At 50.9% G+C, this 27,278-nt stretch overlaps 2 protein-coding genes across 7 annotated transcripts in view; one reads left to right on the forward strand and one right to left on the reverse strand.

Annotated features, from left to right (window-relative positions):
- Window positions 1-333: 333 nt before the first annotated feature.
- The window catches only part of Shank3 (SH3 and multiple ankyrin repeat domains 3), a 62,297-nt gene continuing 35,352 nt past the window's right edge, over window positions 334-27,278 (forward strand). For 4 of the 5 annotated variants that reach the window (XM_087558861.1, XM_087558860.1, XM_087558857.1 and 1 more), the window contains exons 1-11: window positions 1,999-2,319; window positions 2,616-2,819; window positions 3,844-3,915; window positions 5,476-5,584; window positions 5,659-5,810; window positions 5,895-6,062; window positions 6,156-6,272; window positions 6,668-6,745; window positions 7,742-7,808; window positions 23,159-23,429; window positions 26,163-26,356. In XM_087558861.1, coding sequence (XP_087414987.1) covers window positions 2,032-2,319; window positions 2,616-2,819; window positions 3,844-3,915; window positions 5,476-5,584; window positions 5,659-5,810; window positions 5,895-6,062; window positions 6,156-6,272; window positions 6,668-6,745; window positions 7,742-7,808; window positions 23,159-23,429; window positions 26,163-26,356 — 1,720 coding nt within the window. In that variant the 5' untranslated portion in view covers window positions 1,999-2,031. 5 annotated transcript variants of the gene reach the window in all.
- On the reverse strand, window positions 22,004-26,163 carry LOC148004928 (uncharacterized). Of its 2 annotated transcripts, XR_015624939.1 has the most exons (4): window positions 25,699-26,156; window positions 25,005-25,090; window positions 23,973-24,119; window positions 22,004-23,854 (listed from the first exon to the last, which is right to left on the reverse strand). XR_015624939.1 is itself a non-coding variant. In XM_087559560.1 (3 exons), exons 1-2 carry the CDS (start codon window positions 26,130-26,132, stop codon window positions 25,048-25,050), a joined length of 477 nt encoding a protein of 158 aa, XP_087415686.1. In that variant the 5' UTR covers window positions 26,133-26,163; the 3' UTR covers window positions 22,004-24,119; window positions 25,005-25,047. The 2 variants fall into 2 exon arrangements, 1 of the variants encoding a protein (XP_087415686.1); XM_087559560.1 differs by having other exon boundaries at window positions 22,004-24,119; window positions 25,699-26,163.

The raw sequence follows: 27,278 nt of genomic DNA on the forward strand, positions 1-27,278 counted from the left end.
GACTGGGGACATGGGATTCCTTCATTCCTGCCTTGTCACTGGTGAATTCTGGCCATCATTTTCCACCAGCCAGCAGCTAGTTTAGGGGAAAGGGAGGCTGGAAATAAAGTTGGGAGGAAGTTTTGATGGGAGGGATTGGGTTTAGCCAGAGGGAATTGGGGGCGTGGGTCAAGGCGGAGAGGAAAGAGGCAAGGGAGGAAGATGTTAGAGACTTCAGGGTCAGGAAGCAGGGTTTCCTCTCTGGGCTGGAACACAGGAAACCCGGCCCTGAGCTTCCCAAGGTGCTTCCTGGAGATAAGGGCGACTCCTTCCTCTCCTGCCCCTCTTACATCCTGCCCTAGCCCCTAGGGTACCCTAAGTCCCACCACTCAAGTCACACCTTGGGAGGGGCTTGGAGGTCAGAGCTTACTGGGGCTTCACTCCCCAAGCACGGAGGGGCCCACCCAGGCTTGAGGGTAGCAGGGAACGGACGCACAGACGCTGGAGACTTAGCTCTGTCGGGTAAGCGGTTCTTTTTGTTTAGGGAGAAGGCTGTTCCTCAAGGGGTAGTGATGTAGGAGTGAGCCAGGTGGTCCACGGAGGACAATGCTGTGTGATTGCGATTGGTCAGAGAGCCCTACATGGAGTCATGAAACATTTTGGGAAGGTGATGGATCCGTGAGGGATTGCAGGCTGTTCTGGGGGGGGGGAGTCTAACCAATCACTGTTCTGTGTGGGTTGAGGGCATTTCTAAGGTGACCCAGGTGGTCAGGGGGTGGGATCCGGGGAGGCTCTATTGTGTATAGGACCAGGGCAGTCCAGGGTTATTCCTGGGATGCTCAGGAATAGCCAGTTTTGTGGGCGATCCAGGGTTGCTCACGGAAAGGGTAGGAGAGGCTGGGGCTGAGGGGATGCTTTCTGCCACTGGCAGAGTTCCCGGCCAGGCTGCTCCGCAAAAGCTGTCCAGTGTGTGCCGCCAGCGATGAGTGGCTCTCTGGGGCCTAGGGGGTGAGGTGTTAAGTCTAGGTATGCGGGAGAGTGCGGTGGAAGGCCGGAGTAGACCCTACTGAGAGTAGGGCAATTCATCCATTCAGGGGCTGCACCTTTTCTCAGCCGTGGCAGCTGGGCCCCCGTGCGTTGGGCATTTCCGAGGCAGCGCCGGGCTAAGGCTGGCACGCCACGCGGGCGGCGCCTGAGTTGGTTCACTCGCAGCGCTCCCCTCCCCGCCCACTCGTCACCCCCTCCCGCGTTGCCACGACAACGTGTGAAACTAAAATTCAGTTCCCCGTCGCAGGTGGAGACTAGTGGCGCCCCCTCCCCTAAGCCTTTCCTCGTAGGTCGCGCCCCCAGCCTGCTGTCGCTAAGGTGACGGGGAGGGGGCGACCAGCTGCAGGGTTGGGCTAGCCAAGGTGCGGGAGGCCACAGAGTCCGAACAGGCTCCCCAAACTCGGTTGCGGTGGGGGCCGAGAGGAACACCCTGGGCGCGGTTAGAAGGGTTGGTTTGGGGGGTCGCTTCCGTGGACTGCAGGCCCTGCTCGCGCCTGGGGTCTGCAGCCTTCCGACTCCCACCCAGCACGGTGCCCGGGTGACCCCACCACATCCTTGGGGTCTGGAGTGGGGTCGGCAGATTAGGGAGATTTCTACCCCGGGACACCAATTTTCCTGCTTGTCTCTCCCTCTCAGTCGGCCTGTGGGTCCTCTTGCCCCGACGCGTCCCCACCCAGCTCCAGAACCCTCCGTCACCCTAGTACGGTGGTCTGCGACGCTCGCCTGCAGCGGAAGCGCGGCGTGCCATCCCCCCCCCGCTGTGTCAGCCACTCCCCCTCGACAGCCAACCCCCCCTCCCCGGCGCGGGCCCCCGGCCCCCGCCCTCTGCACCACACGCCCACGCCGCCCCGACCCCGCGGGGGACCCCATTTTCCCGGCCGCGGGCTTCCCATCCCCGCCTCCGGCGCGGCCCCCTCCCCGCCTCCGCTCCGCTCCGGGCTCGGGCCCCCTCCCCCCGCCGCCCCCGCCCCCGGGGAAGGCAGGCGCCGCTCGAAGCCGGGGCCGATGCAGCTAAACCGTGCCGCCGTCGCCGCCGCCGCTGCGCCTGCGGAGCCCCCGGAGCCGCTGTCCCCCGCGCTGGCCCCGGCCCCGGCCCCCCCCGGCCCCCTCCCGCGTAGCGCGGTCGGCGGGACTCTGGCGGGGGGTCAGGGGGGGCCAGGGCGCCGCGCGGAGTCCCCGTGCGCTCCTCTCTCCGCCGGGAACAGTCCGGGCCCCGGCGCTAGCACCGGGATGGACGGCCCCGGGGCCAGCGCCGTGGTCGTGCGCGTCGGCATCCCGGACCTGCAACAAACGGTGAGCCTTCGCGATCTCGCCGTACCCCTGTGTGGCCCGCTAGCAGTGACCCCCGCCGGGCGCGCCCTGCGCTAGGACCCCCGGCCGTGGCCACTCGCCCCTCCCCCGCCGCCTCCGCGGGACCCTCCCCATCACCGGGGCGGGGCCCTGGAAGCTCAGCCCCGGGGCGGGGCCTCGGCCTCCAGCGCGGTGGCGCGGGGTCCTTGCTCTCGCTCCCCAACTAGCCCTCCAAAGCGGGGCCCGGGGCGCGGTGCCCTGCGCCCGCAGGTCCGGGCTCACGACTCGCTCCGCTGCAGAAGTGCCTGCGTCTGGATCCAACCGCGCCCGTGTGGGCCGCCAAGCAGCGTGTGCTCTGCGCCCTCAACCACAGCCTTCAGGACGCGCTCAACTACGGGCTATTCCAGCCTCCCTCCCGGGGTCGCGCCGGCAAGTTCCTGGATGAAGAGCGGCTCTTACAGGACTACCCGCCTAACCTGGACACGCCCCTGCCCTATCTGGAGGTGCTGGGCAGACCAGGGTGGGGGTGGAATGGAGCGCACAGGGTGTGTGATCTTTGAGCTCCGTGGCTGGAGCAGTGAAGGGCAGGCCGGGAGGAGTTGGCGACAGGAGCGGTGGGGGGCTGTGTGCAGCCTGAGCAGTGTGCTGAGAGACCGAGGTGGGTACACCGAGTGCAGTGGGTAGGGTGAAGTGCGAGCTGCATGTGTTACCACAGTGGTGTGCTGCAGCTTAAGCCTGGAGAGCGGGTAGTGTAGAGAGCGCTTGCGGCAAGCAATATGGACAGCACACAATGAGCACATGCAGCACACGCACTCGGGGCACATGGTGTGAGCAGTCTGAGCACCGGAGGGAGAAGTGTGTGTGTGTGAGAGAGAGAGCGTGCGCGCGCTAAGGGTCTCGTGGCGTGAACGAGCAGTGTTATTTGGGTACACATGTGTCTCTTGCCTCTCACTCCCAAGTCTTCTGAGGTTAGCCCAAAATATTAACACCATTTATGACATATAGAGGTGATTGGAGTGACATTCCATAGGAATGGAGACTGAGTCCTAATAGGAAGGTCTTTGTGTGTGTGTGTGTGTGTGTGTGTGTGTGTGTGTTTGTGTTTGTGCAGCAAGGTCAAAGTTGGTCTGACCCTCATGGGTAGCACCAGGAATTGGGTTATTTCTCCTTGGAGTGGAAGTGTGTAGGAAGAGAAGCTTAGTTTCAGATCTTGGGAGAGCACTAGAGCTTTCCAGGTCCTGGCGGAGGACACGAGGCAGACAGGCAGGCTATAGGCCTGCCAGGCTGTGAATTGGCCAAGTACTTCTCTGGACCACACATCGTTTCTGTGTGGTAGGGGGTCGTCAGTGGCTGTCGGCTCTTGTCTGTCCACTCTGTAAGTGTGCGTCCGGGACTTGTATGGCTGTGCTGCAGCGACGGTGTGGGCAGGAGGGAGGTGAGCAGTGAGCAGCCACGAGGTGGTGGCCACCGCTTGCTCACATGGGCCTGTGTGGGTGCCTTCTCTCCACCTTTTCTTTATCCGAGCAGTTTCGATACAAGCGGAGAGTTTATGCCCAGAACCTCATAGATGACAAGCAGTTTGCAAAGCTGCACACAAAGGTAAAGAGACAGTCCCTGGGGTGGGGGAGGACTCCCCAAGACCACTGCCCCCATCCTGGCTTGGTCTAGCCTGCTTTCCCTGAAGTGGGTTTCAGGACCTGATCTGGAGCCAGGCATAGACTCTATGCCCACAGCTGTTTAATCAGAGTTTGGCTGGGATGGGGTGAGAGCCTTGTTAGAAGCTGAGGGGCGGGGAAGGGAAGCGAATAAGTATTCAGTGTGTTTGGCTCTGAGGGCAAGAGTTTGAATGCTTAATGTTCCCTAGTACGAAGGACACACAATTAGGCATCTCATTAGTTCTCTTCCAGGTGGGATTTGCTACACATTTACAGGTGAGGCAGAGAGGTTGAGTCACCTGCTGTGAAGCTGGCCCAGATCTGTCTGACTAGGGAGGCTCTGTTGCCTGGGTACATAACTTGTTCTGGAACCTACTCCCTGTAGACCTGACTCCATTCGATTTTTTTGAGGGGGGTACTAAACTCCTCCTCTTGGTGTCCAGGGGGCAAGGTGGGTGTCATAGCCCCTTTCCAAGTCCCCCAGTTCCTTGAGCCAATGGGAATTTGTTCAGGGGACACTTCCTTGACGATCTTTGAAGTTTAGGGGAAGGTTTTTATGACTCTATGGTCCCAGATCCTCAGGCTTCTGTGGCAGACTTTTATGTTGCCCCAGGACAGGTGACAGTCAGTGGTCATGACTCTATGCTGGGTAGAGACCATGTCAGAGAGGTCTCTGTCTCCCTCCACTGGCCCTTGTGTGACCCCGTCACCCTGGGTTCTCCAGCACTTTTCTCAGGTGCCCCTAAGACACGAGAACTACTTGCTTTATTTTTCAGAGAGTCATTTGGTTTTAGGATGGATCTGAACTTCTAACTGCCGCCCTGTCCCGTGGCTTGCCTGGGTTCAGCTATCCTTACACTCTCTCTGTTACCTCGGGACTGGCTAAGGTCTTCCTAGAGGATTTGCATAGTTTTTCTTCTATGGTTTCATCACCCTGACCCCTGATGCTGGTCCACAAGGCACCCTTTTTTGTCTGTGGTACATGCTGCTTGTAGATGCCTGGGCTGGGACACCTTGCCCTGTGTGGGTGGCATCTGTGCCACCAGACGAAGCCAGTGAAGCTTTGTCTGGGGAAGGAATAGAAAGACAAAGTCATGTCGTGGGTGTGCTAGGGGTCTACCATCGAATGTAGAAGGACCCCATAAAGTGGGCCGGAGGAATGAGACAGGAGTTGTTAGGATCTGACACTGGCCGGAATGGCCTCACTGCTCTTTTAGGCTGAGGGAAGGGTCTTTGTTGGGGTCTGTGACTAGGGTGACCAGTTTGGGATGAGAGTGACCAGGCTCAGGATGATAGCAGAAAAAGGCTTTGAAAGCACATGGGTCCAGCCAAGCTAGAATGAGTTCTGGATTTGAGGATGAGCAAGGTGGGTGACAGGTTAGACCTGTCGGGGTCGGGGACAGTGTTTGCCTTACAGGTGGTCTGGAGCTTACTGGAGGAAGGGGGTGATGGTAAGATGACCCTAGCTGTGGCACCCAGCTGACTGGGATGGCTGTTGTTCTAGGCAAACCTGAAGAAGTTCATGGACTATGTCCAGCTACACAGCACAGACAAGGTGGCCCGCCTGCTGGACAAGGGGCTGGACCCCAATTTCCATGACCCTGACTCAGGAGGTGAGGAGAAGAACAGGGAGGGCCTGTATTATTGACTGGCTGGGGCCCTAACCTTTATTTATGTCCAAACCCAGAGTGCCCTCTGAGCCTTGCAGCACAGTTGGACAACGCCACTGACCTCCTGAAGGTTCTTCGCAATGGCGGTGCTCATCTGGACTTCCGAACCCGAGATGGGCTAACCGCTGTCCACTGCGCCACCCGACAGCGGAATGCGGGAGCATTGACGGTTAGTGAGGGCAGGACCCCGGTCTGGAGGGACTCAATGCAGAAAGCTGGGCTTGGCATGGATTCTGAGGTGCCTTACCCTCAGACCCTGCTGGACCTGGGGGCTTCACCTGACTACAAGGACAGCCGCGGCCTGACGCCCCTGTACCATAGTGCCCTAGGGGGCGGGGATGCCCTCTGCTGTGAGCTGCTTCTCCATGATCACGCACAGTTGGGGACCACTGACGAGAATGGCTGGCAGGAGATCCATCAGGTGAGCAGGGTGGGGGACCTAGGTTGGGTCCAGGCTGTATGCAGGTGGCCCTGGCCTCTGTCTGGGATGCTTCAATACCTCTCTTCTCCTCAGGCCTGTCGCTTTGGGCATGTACAGCACTTGGAGCACCTGCTGTTCTATGGGGCCAACATGGGTGCCCAGAACGCCTCGGGAAACACAGCCTTGCACATCTGTGCCCTCTATAACCAGGTATGTCTTGAGTCTCACCCCTCTGTGGTAAAGCGTGACTCTGTGTGTGGATGTGCCTGCACACAGGTGACTGTACGTCCCAACTTGTATGGGATGCGTGTACTCCATGTGCATGTTCTGTGTCCAGTCTGAGTAGAGGTCACTGGGTGGCCTACTCAGAACACATCTGTTCTCTGAACGCACATGTGTCAATAGATCCCCATGTATGTTCTTAGAAACTAGCTCTCAGATGAGAGCTACCTACCCTGGGTATGCACTGAAGACACTTGAGTACGTGTGTGTGTGTGAAGCCTAGGTATGCACTGGAGGGCTTGTGTACACCGCATGTCCCTGCTATGGCCTAGCCCTCCCTTTCCTGCTGCCCAGTGTGACTGATGGCTGCTGCCCCCCAACAGGAGAGCTGTGCCCGCGTCCTGCTTTTCCGTGGTGCCAACAAGGACGTCCGCAATTACAACAGCCAGACAGCCTTCCAGGTACAGGCTGAGCCGGGAGGTTGCTTTTGAGTCCCCATTGTCACTTGACTCTGAACCTTGACTCTTCTTCAGAGGGCAAAAAGGGAGTGCTCACTCTCAAGACTGCCATGGAAGGTGGAGCTGTGAGTGGGCTAGCGTGGTGCCCAGAATTTGAGGGAATGTTTGGTGCTTCCTTCTATCCTCCTACCATGGAAAAATATCACATGACTCCAGAACCCTGGGAAAGTTAAATGGAGAAGACAGAAAGACAGTCGTGGTGGGCCTGATTCCCCAGAAGCAGGCAGGGGTTCAGGAAACAAAGTTGAGATGGCTGTGATCTCTACTACACATGATTTGACCCAGGTTATATTTCTGAGTGGTTTGTCTGCTAGGCTGGTTGGCACTGGCTAACCAGGTAGCTATCATCTCTGTGGCCTGGAGTTTTGGAGGAGCTGAAGGTGTCGTGGAGATTTATGGACCATGAGAACAGCAGGAAGGGAGGTGTCTGTTATTCTTAGTTGGAGCAGAGGCCCCGAGAATGTCAGAAAGACAAGCTGCTTTGGCCATGTCTGGGAGTGTGAGGCAGAGGAGGAAGGTTTGAGCACACCCAGAAGTAGACTTGTCAGGCCTATTCTATGGCCGGGTTTGGAGGACACAAGAAGAATGAGGGCTGAAAGCTATGGGGCCGTGACTGAGATAGGAATTGTGGCTGCATATAGGAGCAGATTAAACGTTCTACCAGTGTGAGCAGATCTGTTCATGCTTTAACTTTAAGCCTCATGTCCCAGAAGCACCCCAGGACTTAGGCAGATGACGGTAGTGGGCCAGCCCTACCCGGCATCCTTGTCTCTTGTCTGTAGGAAGTGATGTCCCTGGAGACATCGATGGCTGACTTGAGAGGAGAGTGGCTTTGGGAGGAAATGCCTCACGGAGGATCCCAGTAGGAGCTGATGGGATGAGGGTGGGCTATCTGGGTTGCTGAGTCACCTTGACCTCTTGTCTTCACCTTTCTCCCAGGTGGCCATTATTGCAGGGAACTTTGAGCTTGCCGAGGTAATCAAGACCCACAAAGACTCGGATGTCGGTGAGTTCTGCCCTCCTCACAGATCCTTCCTCGACGTGCTGTGCTTGTCATAGGCAGTGGTGGTGTAACAGGGCCCCATACAGTTGTCACGTAGTGACCTCTGCTGACACTGGGCATTCTGAGATGAAAAAGGGCTTGTGTGGACTGAACAGAATTCTAGGGCTGGGCCTAGAGCACCAGGTCTCGGCTCTGGGCTGGGATAGCACAGGGTAGCAGTTAGATCATGGCTTGTGTGTCCCAATAAGTGTTAGGAAGGATCTTCTGGGACCACAGGGTGGTAGAGCTCCCTCCAGCCTGGAACATGACTGGGTTTAGCTTCCCATGGCTTTCTATATGATGAGATCCCATGAACATCCCGAAGAGAAAAAAAATCATAGTGAGGATGAAAACTGAAGTGGGAATAGGTTTGTGGCTGGTGACTTGGCCAACAGGTTTGAGCTCCCAGGAGGCAGTGCTTAAAACAGACTTGGCATATGTGTAACTCCTAGCAGGAAGGGCAGTGCATGTATAGCTTTAGCTCCAAGATAGGCAGAAGGGTCCAGTCTATGCTTGTGTGTGTGTGTGTGTGTGTGTGTGTGTGTGTGTGTGTGTGTGTGTGAGAGAGAGAGAGAGAGAGAGAGTGTGTGTGTGAGAGAGAGAAAGAGTGAGAGAGTGTGTGTGTGTGTGTAAGAGAGAGAGAGAGAATGAGAGTATGAGAGAGAGAGTGTGTGTGTGTGTGTGAGGGAGTGTGTCTGTGTGTGAGAGAGAGAGAGTGTGTGTGTGTATGTGTGTGAGAGAGAAAGAGTGTGTGTGTTTGTGTGTGTGTTTGTGTGTGTGTGTTTGTGTGTGTGTTTGTGTGTGTGTTTGTGTGTGTGTTTGTGTGTGTGTTTGTGTGTGTGTGTGTGTGTGTGTGTGTGAGAGAGAGAGAGAGAGAGAGAGAGCACACTCGAGTGTGATAATTCTGGAGCCAAGCTGGTTCACACACTGGGTACAGGTGACTAAGTGTGCAGGCTACTGTGGGCCCCTCCTCCAGTAAAGGGTCACTGTCTAGCTTCAGCAAAGCCTTATAGCCGTAGGGATCTCTTAATGTTCTGGTAGGCTTTTCTGTCTGTGACTCTTTCTGGAACACAGAGCCCCAGGCTTCCCTTTCTTCTGTGAGTATTACTTGAAGTGTCCCCATTTTTTTTTTTTTTGTTTCAATTTTCAGTGACATTGGGCAGCAAAAGGCTGGGGCTGGCATTAAGCTTTGAATATTCCTCCATTCTCTGTCAGTCTGGCCTGGAGGTTCATTTTTGGATGGGGTTAAGATTAAGGTCAGTTTCATGTTTAGGGCTCTTCCTTGAGCTGCTCTCTGCTAATAAGGCTCAGTTATGAGCCCCCTGACCCTTGCAAGGTGGGGCTGTCATGATGGTTGAACTGAACATGGGTGGCTTCCCCAAGAGAGCTAAGTGACTTCATCTGGGTACAAAGCTGGGCCCAGGTTCAAAGAGTGTGGCATAGTTCTGGGTTGATATAGGGGCAAGAGATGGGTACAGTTTGATTGGGGCTGACAGTATTAGAGACGGTGTTTGCTAGGCCCACCGTGCTTGTGGATACTTGGGGTCTTGTTTTACCTGATTGTCTAGTCTTGAGAGAACTGTTAACAGCTGTGGCGCCCCACCATGCCACAGGTGAAATATAATCTTAAGAATTATCGAGTCTTCTTTCACCTATAGCATTTCTCCTACAGCATTTGATTCTGGAAGTGAATGAACGAATTCTAGGAAGTAGCCTATTCGTAACTAGTTTTTCAAGGGATGGAGAGCTTGTATAGTGTCTAACATGAGGGGTGGAAATATTTCTCTACCCTTCATCCTAGGATTCTGGGGGTCCCTAGCTTAAGCTCACTGCCTGTTCTACCCAAGTGTGCTGACTCAGTTGGGGTTAGGCACATCATGGCTGAGTAGAGTGGGCGTGTGTGTCATCTGGTCCTGATGTAGGTATCTGCTCTCGTTGCCATACGCCATCACACATTTTGATGTCACAAGCCTGGCCTTGTTGGGTTTCTACTGTTGAGGTAAAACACCATGATCAGAAGCAACTTGGGAAGGAAAGGGTTTATTTCAGCTTACAGTCCATCACGAAGGGAAGTCAGGGTAGGAACTGAAGGCAGGAACCGGGAGGCAGGGACTGAAGCAGAGGCCATGGAGGGGTTCTGCTTCCTGGTTTGCTCCTCATGGCTTGTTCAGCTTGCTTTCTTATATGATCCAGAACTGCCTGCCCAGGGGTGGCACCACCCATAATGGGCTGGGCCTGCCTACATCAATCAATCAATAATCAATCAATCAATCAATCAATCAATCATCATCATCATCATCATCATCGATCCACAGACTTGCCTGTAGGCCAATCTGATGGGGGCATTTTCTCAATGGAAGTTTCTTCTTCCTAGATGACCCTGGCTTGTGTAAAGTTGTGAACAGAACTAGACAACATCTAACCAGTTGTCCCTGTGTAGGATGATTTGCTTTGAACTTTCTTATCTCAGTTTACCTGCCAATACCATTTTGTGAAGTTGATTATTGGGCCTCTTTACAGGGAGGGAGACCAAATTTCAGAGGGTTAATGACAAAACCCGTCCTTAGACGTGGGGACTCAGGTCTGTCATCTGCACATACTCACTCCAAGGACATTTCCTAAGTGACAGTGTGAGATACCATGTCTCTCTCTGGCCTTTGGGCAGAAGCCCGCACATGGAGAGCCATGTGGAACGCTCTGCCTATCCATCCTCTGCTTCCCTCCTCAGGGCAGTGTATGGTAGGCACTGATGTCACGTCCTGTGTCTCGGCACTTCTCTTTAGGGACCAACAGACCTTCAGTGGGACTCGGCCCTGTCAGTGGCTTTCTCTGCTTCCTGTTTCTGTCACTGGACTATCTTCTTTCAGGCACTCGCCTGTGCCCATGAAAACACTCTATGTATGTACTGATGTTCTCATGGGCCGTTTATCTCATTTTTAGTAAGTGCCCCTGGAAATGCGCCTCCTGTGGTGAGGTCACCTGGAGAGCTTGTTCAGGGTGGGTTCTGAGTCTGGGCCTGGATGGGACCTGCATTTCTTTCTTTCTTTTTTTTTTATGCTTTGAATTATTACGTTTTATTTCTTTATCCCTGTGTAAATGAGTACATGGCCCACAGGACCACTGTGGACATCAGAGGATAGCTGGTGGGAGTCAGTTCTCTCCCTCTACCGTGCGGGAACCTGCATTTCTATACTGGTCATGAGCTCAAGGTGAAGCTTGCTCTGCCGATCCTACCTCTTCTTTTTATAGACGAAGCTGACGGGTCGTGCAGGCCCAAGCCTGCCCACAGTGTGGTTTTCATCTTTCAATTAAGGTGAAATGTTCCTTACCTGAAACTGCCTACTTTTATTAACAGTCCAGGGCCATTCTTTACGTTTATGGTCTTGTATGCCAGGTTGGTTGGATCCCAAAATATTTTCATCGCTCCAGAGAATGTCGCAGACATGTTAGCCATTTTTCCGAGTTGCCCTCTTCGGCTGACCAGTCAGCTGAGAACACAGTTTCTCTTCACCATTATTGCTGTTCCATATCAACGGGATTATAAGACGACTCTCTGAGTTTGGCTTCTTTTACTCCTTCGCCTTTCTGAGCCTCACCCGTCTTGTAAGATCATATCACTTCACTCTAACTTAAGGCTAGAAAAATATTCTATTGTCTTTATGCATGGTATTTGGCTTATCCATTTATTTGTGGGTGGATATATAGGTTGTTTCTATTTTAAAACATATCAGGTGTATGTGTGTGTTCTCACATGCACATGCCTGCTTGACTGTATGTGCACCACATGCATATGCATACAGAGGCCCTTGGGGGCCAGAAGAGGGCATTTGATTCCCTGGAACTAGAGATACAGCTGGTTGTGAGCCCCCCAATTGGGTACTGGGAATCGAACCTATGTCCTTTTGCAAGAGGAGCATCTGCATATGAGTACACTGCAGCTGTCTTCAGACACACAAGAAGAGGGCATCGGATCCCTTTACTGATGGTTGTGAGCCACCATGTGGTTGCTGGGATTTGAACTCAGGACCTCTGGAAGAGCAGTCAGTGCTCTTAACTCTCCATGCCTTTTTTTGTTTTGAGGCCGGGTTTCTGTGCAGTCCTGGCTGTACTGTAACTAGCTCTGTAAACCAAGGCTGGCCTCAAACTTACAGCTACCTTTCTCTCCTCTCTCTCTCTCTCTCTCTCTCTCTCTCTCTCTCTCTCTCTCAAAGATTTATTCATTTCATGTATATGAATACACTGTAGCTATCTTCAGAAGGCATCGAATCCCATTACAGATGGTTGTGAGCCATCATGTGTTTGCTGGGATTTGAACTCAGGACCTCTGGAAGAGCAGTCAGTGCTCTTAACCACTGAGTCCTCTCTCTACCTACCTTTGTCTCTTAAGTGGGACACCACCGCTGGGCTGAGCTAGGTCTACCCTCTTAACGGCTGGGCCATCTCTCCAGCTGGTTCCTATTTGCTGATATGTGAATATTGCTACCACCAGCACAAACATGTTTGTTCACGTATTTATGTAATACGTGTTTACACTTCTTTCTTTTGGTTCTGTCCCAAGGAATGGAATTGCTAGGTGATATGACAGCTTTGAGGAACTTCCAAACTCTTTCCCACCAAACTTCTATCATCTGTGCATGAGCTTCTAACTTCTTAACTTCTTTACCTCCTGGTTCCTGAAGCCTGTCTGGTGCTTATTTCTTTCTTTTTTTTTAATTGCAGTTATTCTGTCGGATGTGGCGTGGTATTTGATGGTGGCTTTGTGGTTTCCTAGTGTGCAGTGATGTTAAGCTTATTGACGTGAGTTCGTTGTTCATGTGTGTGTCTTTGGAGAAAAGTGAAGGCGTTTCCTAACTTACAGATCACTTTGCTTATTGTTGGGCTATAAGGATTCTTTATGGATTTTGAATATACAAAGAATGTAGGGCCAGCAAGATGGCTTAGTGGTTAAAGGAGCTTGCTGCCAAACCTGACAACTAGATCAATCCCTGGGGAACCCACACGGTGGAAGGACTTTCACACGTGAGCCATGGAACATGTATGTGCTCATATGTATACATGCACAAGTAAATAGATGTAACAAATTTAAAATATATGTGACGATGATGATGACAGTGACAATGACGATGATGATGATAATATAAGGATTCGCTGTAGCCCAGGCTGGCATCAAACTCTTGAGAGTTCTTCTGCCTCAGCCTCTGAGAATAGGGGCTACAGGAAAGAGTTCCTGTACACTCCCCTGTTTTCTTGCCCAGATTCATTTTGAATTCTGGTCTCAGGTGATCTTCCTACCTCGGTCTCTTGAGCAGTAAGGACCATAGGCACTTATCTTCATAGACACGAAACCCATTTGTTTTTGTTGTTATTGAAAATACTTTTTAATTGCTCATGCTTTTGATGCTGTAGCAAAGAGCCCATTGCTGAATATAAGGTCGCGTAACATATCGTCGACGTAAGAGAAATGTATGCATTCTCAAGTTTTTAAAGTATTTATTATTTTATATGTATGTGTATTTTGTCCACACGCACAGATATGTGCGTGCCTGGTCTGGTGGGTCCCTTGGAACTGGATTTACAGACAGCTGTGAGCTACAATGTGGGTGCTGGGAATTGAACCTGGGTCCTATAGAGGAGCAGCTGGTGCTCTAAACCGTTGAGCCATAAAGAGTTTTGAGTATTCTGCTGCTCATAAGTGGAGGTTGTACTCTGTGAAGGAGCAAAAGGTCACGTATTTGTAGAGACAGACAAGAAAAGCTTTTTTGTTTGTTTGTTTTTTTGTAATTAGTTGGTGGTCTGATTGTGTGGTCTCGACTTGGCCTGTTCGGTAGGAATTTAAAGCACCAGCGCCACTCTTATTAATGGCGTTGCAATTAGATAACTTTGTAAAATTTATTATTTTTTGAGACAGGGTTTCACTATGGCTGGCCAGGAACTCACTACAGAGACCAGGCTGGCCTCAAACTCACAGAGACACTCACGTGCTGGGTTTAAAGACATGTTCCACCATGCCCGGCACTTAGAACGAGGTATCCACTTAGATCAGAATGTGGGGCATAATTGTAACCATAATGTGTCATGGGTAAGGTGTCTGGCTCAAATCATACTGTTCAGATGTTGAAGGTTTTTTTAATTTTTGGTGCAAGCATACTGTAGATGACTGTGGAGGCACATTTGAGACCCTAGAAAGAACATAGGAAAGAACGGGGGAATTTGATGAGCGTCAGGCAGGTACCCAAGAATAGAGTATGTCCTTAGCAGAGGGTTCTACCAACCAAAATAATATGCACATTTTTTTTTTTGGAGCCAGGGTCTCTCTACATCCTGGAACCCACTATGTAGACCAATCTGGCCTCCAATTTACAGAGATCCACCTGCCTCTGCTTTCGAGCGCTGGGCTTAAAGGTGTGCGCCACCATGTCTGGCTCAAGATACTGTTCCCATAGGATTAAAGCATAGCAGAGGCAAATCATCAGAGCAAACAAGATCAGCCAGCGTCCAGAAAGGAGTTAGCCAAGATTTCTGGAGCTGAACTCAAAGCATGTTTCCTGGCTGGCATCTTGAATGCCCGCATTTCTGGCAGCGTGGAGATGGCTGGCCTCCCCTGGTGGCCAGCACTTGGGAGTTATCCTCTGGAACAGCATCAACGCGTCTGGAGCTTGGAGTTTCAGGAACAGAGCAGTTCCTGTTATTAGTGAGTCTATGTTGGAAAGTGTGTGTGTGTGTGTGTGTGTGTGTGTGTGTGTGTGTGTGTGTGTGTGTGTGAGAGAGAGAGAGAGAGAGAGAGAGAGAGAGAATGAATGCAGATGGAGGAGTATGGAAAGCCACTCTCCAGGTCAGTCTATAGGTCATAAGTCGTCGTAATGACATTCCAAAAATGGTTAGCAGGTCTCAGCACAGCGTACTGTAGTTTTTCTCTGAAGCATAATCTTCTTCTCTGTCGCCACACCATTCTCTCGAACCTTCGTCTATTCATACACATTTAGTAGGAGAGGCTTAGAACGTAGTGAAACTGGTAGGCCCCCTGCCCAGCTGTGCCGAGCTCTGAATAAGGCAGTCACCGTAGAGCACACCTATAATCCCAGCCCTCAGGAGGAGACAGAGGATCAGGAAGTTCAAAGTCATCCTCATGAATTTGAGGCCAGCCTGGGCTACATGGGACTATCTCCCAGCAACAACGATAACAACACAAAACCCATTTGGTAAGGAAATAGTTAATCACGTAGGCTCTTCTTAAGTTTGTTTTGCTGAAATGCTTGAGGAGGAACCTCGGTTTGGACTTTTAACCAAACCTCAGACTTTCTCTGCAGTAATTAGCTGTTTTCTTCAGGTCTTTCAAATGCCTCCAGGTTTCTGGAGGAAGCCTGGCAGGAAGTGAGGTTTTACTCGCAGTAAGGCTTGGAAAAGCTCTTGCAGGTTGGCATGCTATGCAGATTCTCAAATCACATCCTAACCAAAGCCTTGGTGGTGGGATCAGTAGTACTCTATTAAAAACCAGAAGTTTCTCACTGAACCACGTGATAAAAATGTCCACCATTAGCTTTTCCAGTGCTGGAGGATCAGCTGGGGAAAAGGAGTAAATACTTCAGTTTTCTAATTTCCAAAAAGTAACCAATAGGCCACAGATAGTCTAAAGGACAAGGGGAGTATATTTCCTTAGATCTAAAACTTTAAAATGAAATTAAAAAAAACCCCTCAATTACACATGCAATCATTCACCTCAACTTCTTTTCTTAAAAGAACTTTATTTAAAAAGTTGAGAAGGGGGCTGGAGAGATGGCTCAGCGGTTAAGAGCACTGACTGGTCTTCCAGAGGTCCTGAGTTCATTTCCCGGCAACCACATGGTGGCTCACAACCGTCTGTAATGGGGATCTGATGCCCTCTTCTGGTGTGCTTGACTGGAGAAAGCAACAGTTACTCACATAAAATAAATAAATAAATTTAAAAAAAAAGTTGAAGACGGTCATTGGCGGCACACGCCTTTAATCCCAGCGTTCGGGAGGCAGAGGCTGGCAGATCTCTGAGAGTACCAGGTTAGCCCGGTCTACAGAGCCCCAGGACAGCCAGGGCTATTCAGATCGAATGGAACTGAACCAAACAGAACGGAACTGAACCAACCAACCCAACCAAACACAAAAAAGTTAAAAAAGAAAAATCACAGACTCAAATGAATTGGACTCAGACACACTGAGATAACTCACCTGTTTTCCCATCTGTGTTATTACTTCTTTTTCTGCTTGTTTATTATTTTGAGACAGAGTCTCATTCTGCATCCTAGAAGGCCGGGGCCGAACCTTCTCCTGAAGACCGGTCTTGTATTTATGGGGCTCCTCTTACCTTAGCTTCAGGTGCCAGGATTACAGGAGTGCACCATCCTGCCAGGCCCTTGCCCTAAGTCTTGTTTTGTTTGCACTTGGTTAGCAGTCTCCCCAAACCACCAGGTATTTCTCCTTCCACCTCCTCCTCTTCTCTTTTTTTCCTCTTTTCTCTTTCTTCTTCCTTCCCACCCCCTCATTTACTTTCCATTTGCCCTTCTCCCCTCTTCCTGCCCCCACATCTCTCTTTTCAGTGTTTCTAGATTGCCCAGGCTGGCCCTGGACTCCTGGGTTCACGACGTCCTCTGGACTCAGCCTCCAATCTGCTTGTGAACACATACCACGGTTCCTGGCTTCCATTTCCTCATCACAGTTCTGGAAATTCTTATTCAAGCTAATGGCATAATCTTAAAGTTACCAGAGACCTGCATTCCCCAGCACTTGTCTAAGTGCAACAATCTCTTGGAAGGAGAGATAATCTCGGGCTGTAGCTCGCTGCACACACCTTTAGAGAAGAACAAGAATAACAGTATACTCGCCAGGGCGGAAGGCAGCCATGGTTGAGATCTGATGGTGAGGTCGACAGACAAGCGATTGGGTTACCTCTTAGGGCTTACAGGATTTTTATCACAACCAGACTTGTGACTGAAGAGCTTATATCAAGACAGTCCAAACGTCTAGGAGTTCCGTACAATTTTATCAGGAAAGTATGTGAAAATATAGCCTAAAATTTGGTACCTGGAGGTTGTGTGCCTGTGTTGCTAGTACTCTGGAGGCTAAGGCAGGATAATGATAAGTTTGGAGCCAACTTGGGCTACATAGGAATTTCCTATCCTTACCTCCAGCCTCCACCCCAAAAGGAGGTTTAGTATTACTCATGTGACAATGTTTTCAAACAATCTAATCCGTCAAACAGGCTGAATTCATTTACTATCTCTTAATAGCACAGGGACCTTTCTGGATTGTCCCAAAGCTAGTTTAGGTTTAAAAACAAATCTAGGAGTCAGGCATGGTGTCCTAGGGCTTTAATCCCAGTACTTGAGAGGCAGAGGCCAGCAGATCTCTGTGAGTTCTTGGTCTGCCTGGGCTACACAGTGAGACTGTCTCAAGACACACAAACACACAAACAGCCCACACCAAACAAACAAAAACAAACAAAAACAAACAACAAACAAACCACCCACCAAACCCCAAATTACCTAGTGCACTCTGAAATCAGTCACCTAATTTTTCTTTTGTCCTTAGGTCTGGCTGACCAATAGCATGGGTGGGAAACACACTAGGATTGGTTTTCCATAGATGTCTAGCTTTTTCTAATTCATATGTAGCCTATGTGTGGACCCCATGGTGGGGGGATTGTGGACATGGCTGTGATCCGCAGGGTGACAAACCCAGGTTCTATCGACATGGTTAGATTCCACATGAGCTCAGGTTGGAAGCTAAGAGAAAGGCAAAAAACTATTTTTATTTAGATGGGAATACCTCTATTTCTGAGCTCAAGAATTCGATCAAAGTCTAACAGTGGTTAAAGAGCAGTCTGAAAAGCTTGCTTTTGGGACATGCTGTAATTCTGGACGTAGAGGTAGGGAGATAAGAGACTGAAGGAAAGAAACCTGGGCCATGAAGTGAGATACACACACACACACACCCACACACACACACACACACACACACACACACACACCTGTCCATTGAGGTATGATGTAAGACAGATAGACAGACACATACACACACAGACACATACACACAGATACACAAACATACACACACACACACACACACACACACACACACACCGCACACACACACACCTGTCCATTGAGGTATGATGTAAGACAGACAGACAGACACATACACACACATACACACACACACACACACACACACACACACCTGTCTATTGAGGTATGAAGTGAGACAGACAAACACACACTAATTGCCTATTGTCACTGAAGTGAGACAGACAGACAGACAGCCCATTGTGGTTTCCAAGCTGGTGATTTTTCTTGTTAAGATTTACCTTTTCTCTAGCAAACAGCAGGTCCTGAGAGAGAGTCCTGGGTGCTGGGTTGAAATAATGTATTATTTCCAGCCTTCCTGGAAATTTCCTACTGAGATCTTTTTATTAAAACCCAGTTAGACACCCAGAGACTCTCCACAGGACCCACGACAGTCTTTATTTCAACTTCAGAAGTCAGTATTGACTTGAGGAGCCACAGTGAGTCAAAACACTGTCAAATAAACCCAGAGAACCTCACACAAAAACGTAGAGCCCGAGAAGGTTCTGAGTGGTGACCACCAGCCTCGACAGGTGATTGCCCCGGGTTACGTGTGACTCCAGGAAGGTCTTTGTTTCTTCTTTTGCTAGATCTGATGAAAGAAAAACTTAGCATGTTTACATTTTATCCCATTCTGTAAAGGGGCAAGTATCACTCTGCCAGGAGAAGGGAGAAACTTTAAGGCATTTGTAGAAGCAAGCCAAGACATACGATTTTGATTGGTTAGAAGTTTGTTGGTGTTTTCTAACTCGTCTAATTTCTTAGTTTCAGTTCATGGTTTACATTAGATGTTGGTTTGTTCAGGTGGAGCTTAAAGCTTGAGAGCCACCGCGTTAATGGCATCAAATAATGTTTCCCCTCCCCTTGCTGCAGTCACTGAGTTTTCTTCTAAGTTTCACGGGTTCAGCTTTTACATTTAGGTCACTGAGCAGTTGTAATTTAGTTTCTGTGTGCTCCATGAGTTCACAGTCAGTTTTCATGCAGGTCTCGTTGGAGAGAAGTTTTCTTCTTTTGTTTTGCTGGTGTACAGGAACGAGCTGACTTTTGTGCACAGGTCTTGAACCAACTTTGCTGCATTTGCTTTAGTTCCCCAAATTGGTGGATTATTGGGGTTTTCTATACATAAGATTACTCTGTCTGCAAGTAGAAATGGACTTACTTCTTTTTTTTTTTTCTAATTTGGATACATTTCATTTTTTATTCTCCCCCCTCTCCCTCCCTCCCTCCCTCCCTCCCTCCCTCCCTCCCTCCCTCCCTCCCTCCCTTCCTTCCTTCCTTCCTTCCTTCCTTCCTTCCTTCCTTCCTGTTTTTCTTTCTTTGAGGTGGAGTCTCACTACATAGCCTCGGCTGGCCTCAAACTCCTGACCACGGTGACTGAAAGCACGGCTGTCCTGCCCAGCCTTATTTGGTTCTGTTGCCTAAGTGCCCTAGCTTGAACTTCTCTATGCTGAGCAGCAGCAGGGAGAACAGGCATCCTGGCACTGCTCCTTATGTTCGGAGAGAGCTTTTCGTCTTTCCCCGTCGAGTGGGATGTTAGCTGTGGGTTATAAATAAAGACCCCTTTCATGTATCGAGTTCGAGTTTCATCCCGTTAATAGTTTCCTGATGTCCTGTCACTAAAGGACGTGCGACGATAGCAGATGCTTTTTTTCTGCGTCCGCTCACCCATCGACGTTGGTTTTTCGAGGCACCACGTTGGTTGTTGACTTCTTTGGCTCTGCCCTCGGAAAGCTGTACCTAGCTTGGGTGTCGGTAAGACAGAACCAGCTAGACATTGTTTTCTCCTTTCCCGTCTCGTTGGAAGCGTTTGAGAAGGATGGGTGTTGATTCTTAAGTGTCTGTAGTAATACCATCTGTTATCACTTTTCTGTCGTTGGTAGGAAGAAGGATTGCGATTTCTCAGCTTCTTTGCCTGTTTCAGGTCTGTTTAGACTTTCCTGTTTCTTCTTCAGTCAGCTTTTGTGATTTGTCGATTTTTAGAAAGAATTCCTACCTTATCTAATTTGGTGGTAAATGACTATTCATAATACCATCTTGTATTTTTACTTCTGAAAGATTGGTTGTAATACCTTAAGCCAGCAATTCTCAATCTGTGGGTCACAACTCCTTTGGGGGGTATCGAATAATCCTTTCACAGGGGTCTTCTATCAGCATACCGGATATTTATATTATGACTCCTCTAACAGCAGTGGAATTACAGTTAATGAAATAAAAACGGAAATAATTTTACAGTTGGGGGTTCACCGCAACACGAGGAACTATACTTAGAGGCCCCAGCATTAGGAAGGCTGAGAGCCACTGCCCTAAATCATTTCTGATTTTAGCTTTCCTTTTCCATATCCTTTTTAAAAAGTCAGTCCAGCTAAAAGTGTGTTGACTTCTTGGTTTATTTTACTTTATTATTTATGTATAAGAAGATTTTGCCTGCATGTATGTCTGTGTACCCTGCCAGCAAAAGCCAGAAGGTGGCTTCTGGATTCCCTGGAGTCAAGGAGGGTGGTTAAGCTGTTTGAACTGCATCAGTTCAAATAGCGACGTTGGTTTTCCCTCTTTGTTCTACTGATACTTGACATGGGTTACGGAAGTCTTTAGCTTTATCCTTGGCATCTGGCTTGAGTATCAGTAATACCGATAAGCTTTTGTTTTCTTCTTCCCTTCGTCTCTTCGGAAGAGTTCGAGATGTGGTGGTGGAAATTGAACCCAGGTCCTCTGCAATAGCAACAAGTGCTCCTAATGTTTGACCCCCACCCCCCACCCCCAACTTGGTTTTTTTTCAACCAGGGTCCTCTCTCCAGGTAACTGGCTGTCCTGGGATTTACTTTGTAGACCAGGCTGGCCTCTAACTCACAGAGAGCCAACTGTCCCTACCTCCAGTGCTGGGATTAAAGGGTGTGCCACCATGCTTTTGTTGTTGTTGAGAAACTATTGTTAGGAAGTCCTGCCTGGTCTTGAACTTGCAGTGACCTTCCCTCTTTGTTTCCTCAGTGCTGGGATTATGGACCCATTATGCTTGGGTCTTTCTACTTTTTTTTTTTTCAATACTGGGACTGGAACTGGACACTCGGGTATGCTAGACAAGCTACCACTGAACTACATCTCTACTTTCTTACTGCTTTTTAAATGTAGGTGTTTGCTGTCAAGTGAAGTGTCCTAGATGTGTTAGTCAGGTCTAATTGTCTTCTTCCTATGACCTCGTCTATCTCCTTCGATCTTCTGTTCATTACTGGAAATGAGTATTGAGGGTTTTGGATATTACGGTGGAACTGCCTATTTCTCTTTTTTAATCAATGGTATTTGGTTTTGGATGTCTTGCTTTTATTATCTTTAGTGTATACATATATATTAATAATTGTTAACCTTGATGAATTACTGTAACAAGTCAGAAAGATGCATTATACATCAGTATCTATCTATGTATCTGTCGTGTGTGTGTGTGTGTGTGTGTGTGTGTGTGTGCATGTCTGTGTGCAGATGTGTTTGTATGCCTATCTAGTCAACTTCCAGTGGTATTCCTTCGCAGCCATCCTGAATCTTGCTTGTTGAATCATGGTTTCTCATTGGACTGGCTTGCTGACTAGATTAGGCTGGCTGACAGTCCCAGAGATCTTCTGTCTCTGCCTCCTCGGCTCTGGATAAGTGCAGGCAACGACACTGATCTTATGTGGGTGCTGGGGATATTCATGCACGTATATCAAGCACTTTACTATATTATTATATGCGCTATATCTTTCCAGGCTTACTGTTTTTCCTTTTAAAGTTTATTTAGTCTCTACTCAGTTTTTTGGTTACTATTTACATGAGTTATTATTATTGATATTCTAATTTTAGCCGGGCATAGTGTCACATGTCTCTAATGCTAGTCCTCGGGACTCAAAGGCAGACAGATCCTGTGGGTTTGAGGCCAGCCTGGTTTACCTAGTGAGTTCCAGGACAGCCAGAGCTTCATAGTAAGACCCTGTCTCAGAATTCAACAAGCAAACAAACAAAAATATTCTAATTCTCAATATATTTATGACTTTGGGTCTAAAGTGGTTCTCTTCTAAACAACATACAGTTCAATATGTTATGTGTTTTTGAAATAAAGTTTTATTGGAACATAGGTGAACCCATTTGTTTACACACTATGTGTGGCAGTTCTCACGCTACTGAGATAGAGTTTGAGACAGAGACAGGCTCTGTGGTTTGCAGAACCTGGAATTGTTACTGCCTGGTTCTTTTTAGGCTGTTTTCTGGCTCTGGTCTAGAATGCCTTTTTTAGTTTCCCAGGCTGTAATCAATAGTATATAGTTTCATATAGCAATAGTCTGATGGGATTTGTCACATGTAGCCTGCTTTATCCCGAAGCTTGTAAAATGGGAAGTTCTGACAGCAGATCTGGGCATTCCAAGGCCTTAGCTGGTTGGGAAGAAGAGGAAGCTTCTATCTGTGAGGTTAGGGTGGGAGGGAGCATGGGCAGGATGTGGTCACCCAGTGGTGACTTCATTAATGTGGTTAACCGTTCTGATTTCCTGGGATTGGGGCACTTCCTAGAACGCACTTTACATTCGTTTATTCATGTGTGTATGTGTAAATTTACATATATGCAGGTAAGTGTGTGCATATGTGTGCTGAAGCTGGAGGTCAACCTTGGGTATATTTCCTCAGGAGCTACCCCAAATTGATTATGGAGACAGGGTCTCTTGGTAGGGCTTAGGGCTCATGGATTATGTTAGACGGGCTGGTCAGCGAGCCCTAGGGGATCTATCTGCCTGTCTCACATCCCCAGCACTGGGATTACAAGTGCATGACAACATTCCTGGCTTTTTACGTGGGTGGTGGGGATTGGATTCAGGTTCCTAGTTTTGCACACAAAAACACTTCAAGGACTGCACTATCTTCTGGCCCAGTATTTTAGTTTTAGAAGATCAGTTGCCCTGCACCTGATCTGCAGGCAACTGAGGGAGGCATGCTGGGAGTGGGAGACACCGTCTTCTCCAGAGAAGCACACACTAATTGGCCAGCCCTGAAGTCATCCATACAAGTAACGTTATATCTGCCCAGCCGTTCATACTCGTGCACATACGTACATGCTTGTAAGAACAAAGCAACAGAGGCCATGGATTTGAAAGAGAGCAAGGAAAGGAATACGGGATGGTTTGGAGGGAGGGAAAGGAGAAATGTAATTATAAAATCTCAAAAAAAAATCAATGAACCTCGAGTCTCACTCCTGCCCCTCTCCTCCAGTACCATTCAGGGAAACCCCCAGCTATGCAAAGCGACGACGTCTGGCTGGCCCGAGTGGCTTGGCATCCCCTCGGCCCTTACAGCGCTCAGCCAGTGATATCAACCTGAAGGGTGACCAGCCCGCAGCTTCTCCCGGGCCCACTCTCCGAAGCCTCCCTCACCAACTGCTGCTCCAGAGGCTTCAGGAGGAGAAAGACCGGGACAGGGATGGTGAGCAGGAGAACGACATCAGCGGTCCCTCAGCAGGCAGGGGCGGCCACAGCAAGATCAGGTAGGAGGGCCTGGAAAGGCTATGACAAACCTGAGCTGGAAGGCAGGGAGGAAAGGTACTACATGGTACCTGTGCGGTGATGGGCTGGGGCTGGAGGTGGAACTCCTTGACGGTTTTACTCAGGTTGATCTCTGGAAGAAGCTGGGGCTCGCTCTAAGGCTCGAAGGGCAGCCGAGGGAGCTTTAGGTAATCCACTTGTGGTTAGGACGCTCACCAAAGCATGAAAACTGGTGGTAAATTGGTTGGGAATGTCTTTCTGTTTAGGCTCAAAGCCTACAGGTGAGAGATATGGCTGCCCCCCCCCCCTCCAGCAACACCCTCCCGCCCCCTGCCCAACCCTGTATACTAATAGTACTCTTAACCTCCCCCTTGAGTTCCGGGACGCTGAGAAATCAGGATATTTGTAGTACTGGCTTCCTTATAATCTAGAGTTGGAAAAAGAACAGAGCCTCAGTCTCTGTAGGCTTAAGGGTGGCCTCTACCAGCTGGTTCCTCTACCAGTACAGTGTAAGGCCTTTCCTTTGAGAAGCCCCCCTGGGGTACCTGTGAGGGGTAATCTTCTTGGACCCTTGTGCACTGCCTATGTTGACCACTGGCTGTACTAAGTTCCTGGAGCCTTGAGGTCTGGAGCTATCTTTCTTGCTTCCTGCCGTTTCCCCAGAGCCAGGTATAGAGAAGGTGTTTGGAAGCCTGTTGGATGAAAGCGTTACATAAGCTGCTTGTTTTTCAGTGTCAGACAGCTCCGATAGCCCTACGGGTGGATGTACCCACTGGGCTGAGCAGCAAATGCGTGCCACTTCGTTAATGTCTGTCACTTAGGCCGGGCCTGTCAACACCGTTGTACAGGCTGGGGTCCCCCGCCCCCGCCCCCCATGTCCAGGTTGGGTCAGAGACTCGCTTAAAGTCACGGAGAGGGGGAATCGGCTTTCGTGGGTACAGGTGTTTGGTAGAAGGCCTTTGATGTAGCTAGCATGCAGGAAAGCTCTTCCTTCTGCATTATCCCCCTGCCTGTGCAGTCCAATTTCCAGGCTGTGGACTTACTGGACCCCCAAGGTTGTCTGTCCGGTTCCAAAAAAAAAAAATTCACATTTCTCCCATGCAGCTTTGGCAGGGCCCCTTTGGGTTTTCTAAGAACTGAATGGGTCGGTGGCTGGAAGAACGCATCCTGGGATGTTGCAGTTTGCCAAGAGGGCTGTGTGCGAGTGGAGCTGTGTGGCTGTCACAGGTCCCTTTCATTTGTGTCTGTTTACACTGGCAGCTGGCACAGACTCTAAACTCCTCTAGTCTAGGTTCTCCAGTTCATCTGCTCTTTGGGAGGGCAGAATTATTTCCTCTCCATATGTTTATTAGGTGACTGCAGTGCCTCTGTGTGTGTGTGTGTGTGTGTGTGTGTGCACAAGCGCGCATGTGTGTGCACACATGCACGTGCCTGCACACGTCTTGCCTCTGGCACCCCACCTCTACCTACTTTCCCATCTCACAGCAGGGCTCCTGACTGGTTCTAAGGAGGTAGCCATCTGGGCTCCTGGCTGAGAAGCACTTAGATGAGTTGTGATACAGGTTAAGGAGGCTTACCTGTTGTGACAGTGGTCTGCCAGTCAGGATGTGGCCGAGCATGTTAGGTGTGCTGAGAAGGAAGAGACCCCTCTGGCAGAGATTGCCTGTTAAAATAAAAATGAGAGAGAGAGAGAGAGAGAGAGAGAGAGAGAGAGAGAGAGAGAGAGAGATTGATTCCTGGACCCTGGTGGGGCTGCAGTGGCTTCTTGTTGCTCCCTGTTGGCTGAGCCTGGCATAGAGCCCAGAAATATGGTCTGCAGGTTCTGGCCCCGGCACCACAGTGGAGCCTACAAGGGCAAATTTGAAGCCGAGGCAGTAACTTAATCTCTGGCCAAAAGGGAAGGGGCACAATTGCTTAGGTGGTGGGAACAGCATAACATATCTCTAAGTCTCAGAGAGACTGGTCATTGGCAGTTGAATTTGGCCTGTCTGGGTACTAGGGAGCCCAAGCAGGCTTTTGGGTAGAAGGGAAGATCAAGACCTCAGACTCTATACCTAAGCCCGAGAAGTGAGTGGTATGGGAAGGTGGTCAATATAGAATGAGCATAGGGGTAGGGGCTGGTGGCTAAGACGACAGGAGACAGCCCCAGAGGCCGGAGAATTGGGGCTCCCAATGCATGTTGCTGGTCAGGGTGTGAGGCCAGACCACTGCGCCCCGCCTGCCCTTCCCTGGGACCCGAAGCCTGGGTGCCAGCCCTTCTCCAGCTCCTACCTGGCAGTTCTGCCCGCCGTTCCCCAGTGCGCCCACCTCTGGCTCTCGTTGTTTCTTTCCAGCCGCCCGCGTGGGGTCTGCGGGGGGCACCGCGGACTCAGGGCGCGCCGGCCGCCGCCGCCCGCAGAGGGAGGAGCTGGCGGAGGAGGCGGGGCGCGGAGCGGCCGTGGCATGGAGCGAGCCCGGCGCGCCCGGGAGCGCAGCCCCGCGGCCCCCGAGCCCTGAGCGGGCGCGGCTCGTGCGCTGGCGGGAGCGGGCCGGGCGCGGCGGCGCGGCCCATGGAGCGGCCCCGGGCCGGGCCCCCGGCGGGCGGGCGGGCGGCGGGCGGGCGGTGGGCGCTGCGGCGGCGGCTGCGGTGAGGCCGGCGGCGGGGCCGGGCCGTGCGCCATGGAGGCCCCGGGCGCCGGCTTCGCGTGCCCGCTGCCCCCCGGCATCGCGTCCGTCACCTACGTGTTCGTCTACAGCCCCAGCGGGCCCGGCGGATCCGGCCCCGCGCCCGGCCCCGGCCCGGCGTCTCCCGCGCCCCCCGCGCCGCCGCCCCGGGGCCCGAAGCGGAAACTTTACAGTGCCGTCCCCGGCCGCAAGTTCATCGCTGTGAAGGCGCACAGCCCGCAGGGCGAGGGCGAGATCCCGCTGCACCGCGGCGAGGCCGTGAAGGGTGAGGGGCGCGGGCGGGGTGAGGGGCGCGAGCCGGCTTGGGGGGCGGGCCCCGGGGCACGCGGCCTATTTCATTGCCATTTGGGGGTCTCCGTGTTTGGGGTGTCCCTGGGTCATTACAGCAAGCTGCTGTACCGGAGTCTCCGTCTCTGGCCCTGGTTTTATGGGCTCCTGGCATGAAGCTCTAGCGCTGTCATGGTAGAGGCTTGGCTCTTTTGGGGCGGTTCTTGTTACGATGGGGGCCAACGACAACTGGGTCCTTGCGTTGGAAGGACCCTAACCCGTTTCAGAGCTCCCACACCTTGTAGGGTTCCTGTCACTTTTGGGGCTTCTTCATTGGCAATCCTTGGGATACAGGTGAGGGGGGCTTGCCATCTTCGGGAGATCTGTAACAGTTGGGGTTGCCTGTGACAGCACACATTTCTTCCATGGATGGGGAAGACAAGCCCTCCCCCTCAACTCCCCCAGGCATGGGCCTCTCTGCCATTATTGGGTTCCTACCTTGGGCGCTCTGTCTGTGAGGTGGAAATAGTTGTGGAGACCAGCCCTCCTGGTCTATAATGTGGCTTGTTCCACTGGCTGCCTCGAAGTGACCCTGAGCTCCGGGCAGTGACTCTGGGGTGGATGTCCGATACCATGGTTGGGGGGAAGTGGTCACTGTGGGCAGGAGTAAGAGTATGGCCCGGGGTTTCTGCCTCTGTCCTCTTCGAGTGTGCCCATCTGTGTCTGTCTGTCTCCCACATGTCCATCCTTTGCCGAGGCCATCTGTTCAGTTCTCTTCTGTGTGGATTCCAGAACCCCCCACCCCCACCCCCCAGGGAAAATGCTAAGAGGGATGTTGGTTTGGAAAGAGAGCAAGGGTCAGGGTCGTGGACAAAACCCGAGCCTCAGGTGGCAGGGAAGTGGGTACCCTGCTGTCTTCC

The sequence above is a fragment of the Rattus norvegicus genome, chromosome 7 (genome assembly GCF_021556685.1).
Source record: "Rattus norvegicus strain SHRSP/BbbUtx chromosome 7, alternate assembly SHRSP_T2T, whole genome shotgun sequence".
NCBI classification, from domain to species: Eukaryota; Metazoa; Chordata; class Mammalia; order Rodentia; family Muridae; genus Rattus; species Rattus norvegicus.

Bases quoted from the DNA above. Each gene is read 5' to 3' on its own strand.
- LOC148004928 (XM_087559560.1), bottom strand. From the start codon at position 26,132: ATGCCGGGGGGCAGCGGGCACGCGAAGCCGGCGCCCGGGGCCTCCATG. The intron at 25,091-25,698 runs GTAGGAGCTGGA...TTATTTTAACAG, and splicing joins ACGGCGGGCAGAACTGCCAG to GCAATCTCTGCCAGAGGGGT.